The sequence below is a fragment of the Amblyomma americanum genome, chromosome 6 (assembly GCF_052857255.1).
Source record: "Amblyomma americanum isolate KBUSLIRL-KWMA chromosome 6, ASM5285725v1, whole genome shotgun sequence".
Taxonomy (NCBI): Eukaryota; Metazoa; Arthropoda; class Arachnida; order Ixodida; family Ixodidae; genus Amblyomma; species Amblyomma americanum.
Genome location: NC_135502.1, coordinates 112,225,333 through 112,236,422, shown reverse-complemented (window position 1 = coordinate 112,236,422; position 11,090 = coordinate 112,225,333). Strand labels below are relative to the sequence as shown.

General features: G+C 45.2%; 1 protein-coding gene across 1 annotated transcript in view; it reads left to right on the top strand.

The window, feature by feature from the left end:
- LOC144093999 (aurora kinase A-B-like) overlaps positions 1-11,090 on the top strand; it is a 35,296-nt gene continuing 24,206 nt past the window's right edge. Inside the window, exons 1-2 of the mRNA XM_077627824.1 lie at positions 1-235; positions 556-673. Coding sequence (XP_077483950.1) covers positions 234-235; positions 556-673 — 120 coding nt within the window. The 5' untranslated portion in view covers positions 1-233. The remainder of the gene's footprint in view (positions 236-555; positions 674-11,090) is intronic.

Sequence of the window (11,090 nt, the reverse complement as noted above, 5' to 3'; positions counted from 1 at the left end):
CCTAACTCGGAACGGTTTGTGAATAGGCGTATGTCCGCAAATTCAAATACCGCTACACGTCAGTCGCAGAAAGCATCGGTCATTCAGCAAAAAAAACCAACACATCCTTGCAGGTTGCGGATCTGGACAGTTTCGCCGTGCTGTTTGCCTGCGTTGCGTTATCGTAAAGGTCATTGTGGCAGTTGTCGCAGCTGCATTTTACTGCTGTCAAGTGCCGTTTGGCGTCCTGAAACATGTGAGTGCTGTTGAAAATATTTAGCGCCAGACCGCTTTTTCTTACGCGCCTCTCTATTGTAAATCTCGTAATTAAAGACTAACAGTACAGCTTCTCAACCCAATGAGATGTTTGTTATCTGGGCGGTCTCATTTGATCAATGTATTTCATGGACTTTTGGGTCAGCGCAGTTTTCCAATTTAAAATTATTGCTAGGGATTTCCGATGTTTCATGCAATGGTGGGACTGTTGAAAACACGGCTGATATAACAATCAGATCTTGTCTGCAGTTTGTATTTCTTCTGTCCTTATTTCAATGCGTTACCTATTTTAACTTGCAGGTCTGTCAAGGAGTGGTGCCTCAAGGACTTCGAGATTGGTCGGCCACTGGGGAAGGGCAAGTTTGGCAATGTGTATCTCGCCCGAGAAAAGAAGACAAAGTTCGTTGTGGCCCTTAAGGTGAGTTGAACTAGTCTGAAGTAACTTTTGACGTTTCATACTGTGGATGTGGATATAAAAATGCAACAAATGCAAGCACTTAGGTACTGCTAGCAGTTGCCATTTCATTACATCAGAGGTGGTGAAGAAACCGTTGAAAAGTTGCAAGTTTATATATACATATATAAAAGAAAAATTTAAAACTGGACTCTGCTTTTATTTCGATGGCCTTCAATTTTCTACCATAATGTTGGCCATTGAAATCGAAAGCGAAAGGTTTATTATTAATTTTAGTTAATTAATCGTTTCATCACTGAACTCTATCACGTACATAATGCCCGCTTTGCTGTGCAATCCACCTGCACAGACCTCACCGATGTATCTCTCACAGAGTTAAAAAAAAACAACTGTAAACAGTTAAAGAAAACGCCCAGTATACCCTTTGTACTACATTCATATACCAAGGGGGGGGACAAATAAAACAAGATGCATATAAGAACTAAATTCGGTGCTAACTTTATCTTCTGTAACAAAGCTGTTCCACTGATAACTATTCAAGGTGTGAAGTCCTACTCACTTCCACCATGCATATGTTGTGTCGTTCATTTAGCAGCTTAATGTTTGTTCCATTGCACAATTCAGCATGTTGCATCATGAGTGTTTCCCTGTGAAATTGTTTTTGAAATTAGTAGATAGATGCTAGCTTGCTTTCTCTAAGAAACTAGTTTTCATCCGGTGGACGCCACAAAAACGTTGAAAGTGATTCTGATGGTCACAACCCATCGCATTACCCTTCTAGACACTTAAAATGAAGCTGAAACGGTTTTCAAATCGCATGAAACGCTGCGGTTGGGAAGAAAGGACCTTGAAAATCATGTGTGTAAATTTTTTCCCGATTCTATCCGCAAAAAGAGCTGCAATTGCTTCTTAAAAACCGGCCGCCGGCACGTCCTCGTCGCTTCCGGAAGCGCCGGGTGGGGGGACAGAAGAGAGGGAGAACTGGCGGAAGTGACGCCATTCACGGAGAGTCGGCCGGCCATCCGGCTGCGCTTGCTTCGCTGCGGCCCGCGCTTTGGCGAGCCACAGATCAACGTAATCTTCTGCCAGTGCCGTTTACTTTCTCTCGTTCGGCCGTTCCGTGTAATGTTTGAAGCCTGTAGATAAACCAGTTTTTGTATGGTACTCCTTTCGAACAGCGCTCAGCACACGGCTTGGTATAATCCATCGGTTGTTCTCCCCCAGCCTCTTCCACGTTAACCAGACAATCTGGTGGCATGCAGCATGCTGAAACTGCCTGCACAAAATATGTGCATCAATATTTCTCTTTTCGTTATATTATTTCTTACCAGTTTGTAAACTCTGCCTTTTCCAGCTGGTTCACATCCACGCTGAGCTAAGGCCACCTCCAGCACTGTCTTTAAGGCACAAAGTCTTGAACTTTTTTTAGCTCGTTACGCACTGTGTGCCTTTTTGCTTTTTCCTGATTGCTTGCACCTCATGGCAGCACAAGCAAATCTCTTAATCTTTCATCATTGCACAGAACATGCAGCTGCACCTAACTGGACAAAAAATCCGATTATATATGCCTAGTATTCTTGAGCAAAGCAAACATTTGCATTCATGAGCCCTTGGTCATTGCTGACAATCGAAAATGGCTCCAGAATTCATACAAATTTGTCCTTGAGTCAGAACGGCAAAGTGGTCGAGCAGCGGTATGAATATATCTGCCACAAGTAATTCTGCTCGTTATCTCAATACGTAGCAGCAGCACAGTATATCTCGCAGCACTATATCTCGCAGCACAGTAGTTTTGATGTGCAGCACTGCGAGCTTCAAAACGCAGCCATAATTGTGGTTCAAAAACGTGTTCAGCATGCAAAAAAAATCAACGTACAGGGTTAAGTGCAGAAGCTTCATGGTTGAACAGTAGGCCGAACATTCGACAGAAGGAAAGCGCACACGGGAGCTTCCACCCGGTCGCCTCGTCTCTTCGTGCTGCAGTACAGCAGTGAACCCACTCCAACTCATCCAGTTTGGCATTCTTTTGTAGTTCAAAAAGGCCTTCGGGGGTAATTAGGCAAGTAACTATAAATAAATGTACAAAAAATGCTTTACCTCGCGCGACTGGTGTAAGCGTGCCGGTGATCTGAATTAGATCATGTTTGCAGGCATTACAAGAAGTTGGTGGCCAGGCTTTTATGCAGCAGCGGTACACAAAAATGTTTCAGCGCAATTTACTTTTTTTTACTGCCACTTGCACCTACAGAAAACATATGCACGCGCATGCACCTACACAAAACATACATATCAGTCGAGATTTGGTTTTTGTGTTACCCTAGTAGGATGTGAAAGGCCCATACTGGGTTAAAGAAATTTCTGGCTTGCAGGCGCCGCCATGCGGTTGCTTCTCTATTACTTAGCTTCTTATCAGGTGGTGGCACCAGTTTTCTGTTTAGTCTGTAGTTCTCAACGATTTCGGAATAGGTTTGTGTGCGCTCGTCCAGGTTCCGACAGTCCGGCGGTTCCATGGTTACCCGGAAGCAAAGTATATGGGAATGCGCTGACTACCCCTGAGTCGACGAAGATAATGATAACAAAGAAATCTGGGAATCCCTGCTGCGCAGCGAAGAACCCTCTCTGCAGAAACAAACCAATCCGCCTGGCGGCTGATGCCGCGAAGAGACAAAATCTCTTTGTTAGCCTTTAGTCACGGAGGCTCCGGCCCCCGCCCTCCAGGCCTGCGCGCCGGGCACAGTGAGCAGTAAGGGGTCTCCATTTCCGGTGGAAATAAAAGCTGTCATCCACCCATCCATCCAGTCGAGATTTCCAACACGTGCAAATGTCGCGACTTGACGTTTGCTGCCGGCGCACTTTGCGGCGTCGTTGGTTCCGCCGTTTTCTGAAGCTGCTGATGGCTCGAACATGCATGGTGAATGTCCAAACTGTTCAACACTGCTTGAATTACCCATAGTTTCCAAAACGTAGTCTTTAAAAGCCCGCTAAAGCAACGCGCGACGCAGCAACACCGTTCGTGCCGGCCGGAGATCTCCGTGGATGACGTCACGACGGTCCCCACCAATCGCGGGCAAGAGCGGCGTTCGCTCGGCGCCCTGGGGTGATGGGGCACGATTACTTCCAAAAAAGAGCTTTTTGCGTTTATTTCCGCTCGTTTTGAATGAGATATTCTGTTTCGGCGGACTAAAAGCTACAAAATGACGTAGAGAACTCATTTTTTTTCGAAAAGTGCTTCAGCTTCCCTTTAAGTATGCAGTTGTGTGCGTAGGGTCTAATTTGTATGCATATTGCCTTGAACAATTCTTAACAAATGAAATGCGAACAAGAAAACTGAAATGCCAACACCAAACACAAACACATTAGCTCTATGAGAGCAAGCACAAGTAAGGTTGGTTAACACTTCTAAAGATAGAATATTCGCACCTTCAAAGTGAAATTAACCTGTTCTGGTATTGAGCTTCCCTTGGCTAATGTCTCCTTGCTTTGTTGTTTGTTTCAGTTGTCTTGTTCATGATTCATTTTTTGGGCATAGTGCAATTTTGAACATAGTAAACCTTCAAAGTGAACACACAGCTTTTCTGCAGCTTTTCTGAAGCTGTGCTAGGCCTGGACATGATTTCTTTGTTTAAGGCAAATTCACTTCTGTTCATATTTTAACTGGATGCTCTTTTTTTTTATATCTGGCTTACCTTTGACAGGCTGAAGTGCTGGCACACATGTGTCTATTCCATTCTGATGGAATTAAAAACATTTGTTTTAGTTAATTGTCACTCACTCTGATTATGCAGAACTCTCGGAGGTTGCGAGAGTTTGACATGAGAGATGAAATTTACTGCTAGAGGTGAAGCAAGTTGACTCACAACCTGGGGCTTTGGTGTCTGCATGTGTGTGTGCGTGCATGCATTAGTGAGTAGATGGAGTGTAACCCCAGTGTGCACCAATCACATGTTGGATTGACGTGCGCACCGCGAGTTCTGAGGAGATGCTCCCCCATTTGTGATGCATGGCAGGGCACCAGCCTATGTAATGTATAGCATGTGATGAAACCCTTGCTCTGTGAATGAAACACAACACACTTCATGCTCTTGTGCACTCTGTGGCAATGGGCAACTCCTGCCATACTGTCCCCCTGAGCAAAGAATGAGCAGGGGTAGTTGTGCCATGCTCCCTCACCACTCTCGTAAGTGCATCTGCTCCCGGATCCACCTGCATTAAGTGACCATTGGTGGCATGTTCTCAAGAGCACCCCTCTCTGACATACATGTTTCTTATGGCTCAGGTTTGCCGGATAACAACGGGTTTAGCCAGCAGGAGAATGCATGAGCTTAGGGTGTCGCTACATTAGAGCATATACTGCGATGCAATGCTAAGTCAGCGCAGGCAACACACCACTGTGTCCCCTGCTTCCTGTAGACGGCACCTCTGGCCTGACCTGACCGGGGACAATCGGCAGTCACCTTTTCCTGTCCTCTCCTCCACCATTTATTTTCCTATCATCTTTCTCAGAATTCCCCTCTCTCCTCCTCTTTTCTTGGCTTTTCCTTTTTTCCTTGTGGCTCGGGTTAACATTGTGTGGCTAACTACCCTGTGTTATGCCATATTGGGTTATAGTTAGGGTGTACAGCTGGCTTGAACAGGGCTTGCTTTCAAGGTCATGTCCGATCTCCTCGGTTGGCTCCATGGTGGGCGGCTGGCACCGTGGCCAAAAAATACACACATTTCATGGTTCCCCTTTCCCTCAAGATGATTGCCCTCACAATAGAGGGAGGACAAAGGTGAATGCTCAGTACTTACAGAAATCGACGGAAACTCTTAGAAAATTCCACGTTCTACACTATGAAGAGACAGGAAAAACTGTCCGAACAATATCTCCATTCTTGGTAGCAAAAAGCCTGACAGCTGCCTTGGGCATGGGCTACAAGGTTAAAAATATGCCTAGTGGCGACCTGCTACTCGAGCTGAAAGATAATGCCCAATATTCAAAACTGTCCACCATAATGTCGATTGGGGAAGCCCCAGTTTCAATAACTGCTCACAGATCCCTAAAGGGACTATGCAATGAATAAAAAGTCGCTTGTTATTTTTTTCAACACTTAGAAATGATGCTAAAAAGCATTCACACCAAGTATGAGTCTTCAGAACTCAGCCGGCAATTTATTATGAATTTTCAAAAATCGTTTTTTTTAAATTCGCAGGCTGATTGGTGTGCTCGTAGGGACTAATTTTGAAGCTAAAGTCATGAAAAAAGACGTCACTGTACCCATGACGTCCCCAGGCCACCACACGCTGTCATTCACTGGAGCCACGGCAGCCACGACGTCATGGGCACACTTCCAGTAGCCGTGAAAATCGTCTGCTCGTGCCGCAGCGCAACCCTCACAGGCAAGCGCGAGCCAGGGCATTGTCTTTGCGCATATGGTTTCAATTTTCCTCTGCCGCCTCCTTCTGTCGGGAGTTCCGGAGCCACTCGCAGTGGCTCGCCGAGTCGCTGCTGTCGTCGCTGGCGTTCAGCCGGTACGGCGTGAACGCATAGGGCTCGATGCCCATCGCCGCCATAAGAGCGAGCAGTCACGCCTCGAGGTCCGGGTCCATTACTGCTAACTACAGCAGACTACAAGCAAAGAAACCCGACGCGCGCCGCAATCACGCCACCGACACTGCTGCTGGAGGGCTAGGAGCGACAACCGGAAGTTGCAAAAGGAACGTCAGCAGATGACGTATTCAGGGGGGGCCCAGTCCCAGAGCTGTTTTCTTAATTTTTCTCTGGTGCCCTGCATGTACGAGTTTAGGGGGGAGAGGAGGAGCATAATTTTGAATCGTCTATATCTTCGTTGTTATTGATGCTAGCTTAAAAATTCTTGCGTTGGGCTGACGAGTGATGATATGCCTATCTCTCGTCTGCTTTATGTAATCTCAGTTAATTTATTGCATAGTCCCTTTAAACACCATCCGGAAGGCGATCTCGGAAGCAGACATTTTTAAATTCACCAAAGAAGAAATACTGGAGGGTCTCAAGAACCAGAATGTCATCAATGTTTACTGTATCACAATCAGGATAGAAAAAAAAGAACTACCGACAAAGCATCTTGTCCTCGCCTTACACTCAAGTACACTTCCCGAAGCAATAGAAGTTGGTTACTTGGGAATAGATGATTGCTGCTACAAATTGAACCCGCAACAATGTTCTAACCGCCAACAATACGGTCAAGACTCAGAGTTGCCATGGCCGCAAAACTTGTGAGAAATGCGCCTCACATGAGCATGTTTCCGAGAACTGTGAAGTGGCACCGTGCTGCGCTAAGTGTGAGGCAGATCACCCTACTTATTCAAGGTCTTGTCCAACGTGGAAAACAAAAAGGAAAACGTTTCGTTCAGAGAAGCATATCAACGACTCTTGCATGCCATCGGTATGTTCTTTCAGTTCAAAAATTAAATTTTCCGATGTGGTCCAAAGGGGCAGGGCACCATACCGAGGTTCGCCACCTGCCCAGGCCATATATAGTGAGCTTATGGCAGGGCCATCTGTGCCCCCGGTAGACGTAGCGAAGGCCATCCTGCCATCTCTAGAAAAGGGCCCACTGACCCTCGAATCAGCAGCCCAAAAGTCTTGTCCCCCCCCTCCCGATCGGAGGAGGCCTGCATCTCGCTCACCGCCGGCTTCCCCGCGGACCTCCAGCACCTCCAGTGAGGCAATGGACACAATCTCCAGCAAGTCCATGGTGCAGCGGTGGTGCAGCTCACTTGAGCTTGCCAGGAAACAAAAAAACTTCGGTAACAGGCCCCAAGAAGCCAGGAGCCAATTTTCCTAACTGAATCTCCCAAAAAACAGTAAAAATGGCATTCCTAATTTATTTGAATGATCGAGGATTACTGAACAACTACAGCGATGTAATAGACCTCTTAAAACTCAGTTTCTCCCATGGCTCTTTGCCTACAGGAAACAAACTTAGGACCTCAACAAAAGAACATATTAAAGAAATATAGTCTTCCACTGTGGCAGAGAGCATTCAAGTAGGCTCCCTGGATGCGTCGCTATTATAGTACAGAGCAGTGTTGCAACTCGCGAAGCTGAGCTTAAATCTACATATGAAGCTGTTGCAGTCACTGTTGTACATTTTAAAACAAGTCCAGTATGTTCTATATACCTCGAGCTACACTTAAAAGTAACACTGCATGATTTAGAAACACTTATTAAACAGCTACCAGAGCCATACCTAATATATGAGGTTTAATGCCCTTTCTGGTTTTTGGAGAAGTGAACAAACTTACACTAGAGGTCGTAATTTAGATTTTATTCTGTGCGGTAATGTCTGCCGGCTCAATACAGGGAAACCCATGTACAGCTCTCCAAGTTCTGGAAGTGTGAGCTACATAGACCTGACTTTTATTTATTTATTTCATGCGGGGTTTAATGTCCTCAAGTGACTCAGGCTATGAGGGATGCCGTAGTGAAGGGCTCCGGAAATTTTGGCCACCTGGGGTTCTTTAATGTGCACTGACATCACACAGTGCACGGGCCTCTAGAATTTCTCCATCGAAATCCGACCACCGTAGCTGGGATCTAACCCGCGCTTTTCTAGTCTGCAGCCGAACACCATAACTACTGAGCCACCGCGGCGGCCCAAACCTGTCTTTTAGTACTCGTTCTGCTTTTATCGATTGTAAATGGGATGTTCTGAAGTACCCCTTCGGAAGTGATCACCTTCCTGTAGTAATTAACTTGTCATCACCACCATCAATCATTCCAAGTAAACCACGTCATTGGAAGCTCCGTGTAGCTGAGTAAGTGCTATTTCAGGAAAAGGCCACACTGGAGAAACTTTTTTCAGACGATCTCAGTGTCGATGAACTCAACGAAATATTCACATCCTGTATCATTACTGCTATGCCTAGCCATTCAGTATTCGGGAGTGGTACAACAAAACCACAAGGTTTCGTACAAAAAGACTGCAGAGAAGCAAAAAAGAAACAAAATATAGCCCAAGGAGTTTTTCACAGGTATCAGACGGCTGAGAACGTTACTAATTTCAATAAGGTGAGAGCAACAGCACGACATACCCATAGCAATGCGGAGAGAACTTCATGGCAAAGCTACATATCATCCATAACAGTTCCATAACATCCAAAAAAATGTGGAAACAAGTTCGTAAACTAAATGGCAGCTTTTTCAGTTTCACAATTCCCTTTCTTACAGCCCCTTTTCACAAACAAGTATAGAGGAACAAACCGACATTTTAGGTGAATATTTCTCTTGCGTTTCCAGTTCTTGCTTCACAGAATTATTTTTAAAGTACAAAAACACAGCAAAGAAACAGACTTCCAACAAGTGGCAGCACAAACTAGCTGTACAATAGTTTATTTACAGTTGATGAAATAAACAGAGTTATATCTGCTGGCAAACTGACTGCGCCCAGCCCTGATCAAATTCATGCTGGCACATCTTTCTTGGCCTTCTGTAGAAGCACTTTTGAAAATTTTTAACGAAACATGGATGTCAGGAAATATACCCAAAGCGTGGAAAAAGGCCGTTATTGTACCATTTTTGAAACCTGGAAAACCACCAACTTGCCCTAGCAGTTACAGGCTTATAACCCTTACAAGCTGTCTAGCTAATTCTTTTGAAAGTGTTGCAAACTGCTGTTGTGTCAACCGATCAAGGTTCGGTGTGCTCGCCGTTCGAACCACGTTGGCCGAAGGGGTACCACCTTTAGCAGGCTGCGAGGTCGTTCGAAACTGGGGCTCAGCCCATGAGGGGCGCAGCGGGGTTTACGGAGCTTCTCCCAAGCGGACACCCCTAAAGGAAGCCGGGCGCCAGGCCGGGAGCCGCTTGTACCCATTTCTACCGGCGGGTGTCCGGTGGTGGGTTTCGAACCAACCACCTCCCGCAGCCGAGACGGGCGCCCAAACCACTGGGCCACGGCTGTTGCAAAAAAGTTCTTGAATGTCGTGAATTTCTTGATATCCACCAGTGTGGTTTCAAAAAACCCTGTTCATCAACTCAACATCTTGTCCGCCTTGAAAATGCTATCTGAGAAGCTCTTATACACAAACTACACTGCCTCGATGTCTTTTTTGATCTGGAAAAAGCCTATGACACTACATGGAGGTTTGGAATCCTATGCGGCCTAGCAGACCTAGTATCCACGGTAAGATGCTCAGCTACTTGAAAGTTTTTTTGACTGGCCGTTCATCTCATGTACGCCTTGGTTCAACACTTCCCAGGAACTTTGTTCAGGAAAATGGGGCACCACAGGGGTGTATTTAAGTACTACCCTTTTTGTCGTGAAGCTGAATTCCATAGTAGCTAAGATCACTCAGAAGTCCACTATGTATTCTTTATATGTTGATGACCTTCAAATTGCATGCACATCCTCTTGCTTTTCAACATGTGGAAGACAGATGCAACTCACACTGAACAAGCTTGCAATTTGGGCTCACAAAAATGGGTTTAAGTTCTCCCCAGAAAAAACAGTTGCTGTTCTTTTCTTGCTCAAAGGAGGCTTGCAGATTGACCCCACCCTGCATTTAAATGAAATCATACTTCCAATAAAAACGTAAATTTTTGGGCGTAACATTTACAAAAAGGTCATATTTCTACCACATATAAACATCATCAGAAAGAATGCTTCTCAATCCCTGAATATGCTCAAAGTACTGTCACGAAAACACTAGGGATATGATAGAACATGTCTTTTACAAATCTACCAGTCTGTAGTGCGCTCTGACTTAGACGATGAGTACATTCTGTAGGGTCTACGAGACCATCATACCTGAAAAAACTGGATCCTGTACAAAACCTAGGCTTATGCCTCTCAACAATCGTATACAGAACATCCCCCATGAATAGTCTGTGTTGAAACCAATAAACTGGCCCTTGCAAACAAAACTCAGAACTGTGCTCACATGCACATATGTCCTGAAAATCCTTTCACTGGAGAAACACTTCTGTTATCCGACAGTTACAATGTACACCTCCAGAACACTGTTCAAAAGCAAACCCCAGTCAGTCAGACCTCTACTTCTACCTCTCTACTCTACCTCTACTTAAAGGCACGACCCGCTGTCCCCATGGTACAGCGTTCCCTCTGTATGCGACTCCATATTAACACACTTTCGAAAGAAACAACCACCACACTAACACATATTACAGGAATACCTGGCACTACAAGTAAAATGTGTGAACTACACAGAATTTTATACTGACAGCTCAAAAGCAGCAGATTATGTCGGAAGCGCGGTAGTATGAGTATTAAGGCTGCCAAACTGTGCATGCATTTTTACTGCAGAATATTATGCAGTCTCTGTAGCTATAGGTAGAATAATAAATAACAGTTTTGAAAACAGCATAATCTACATGGATTCACTTAGCCTGCTCTTGGCACTACATTCCATAAACCCAGTCGAACCTATGGTAGGAAACAAT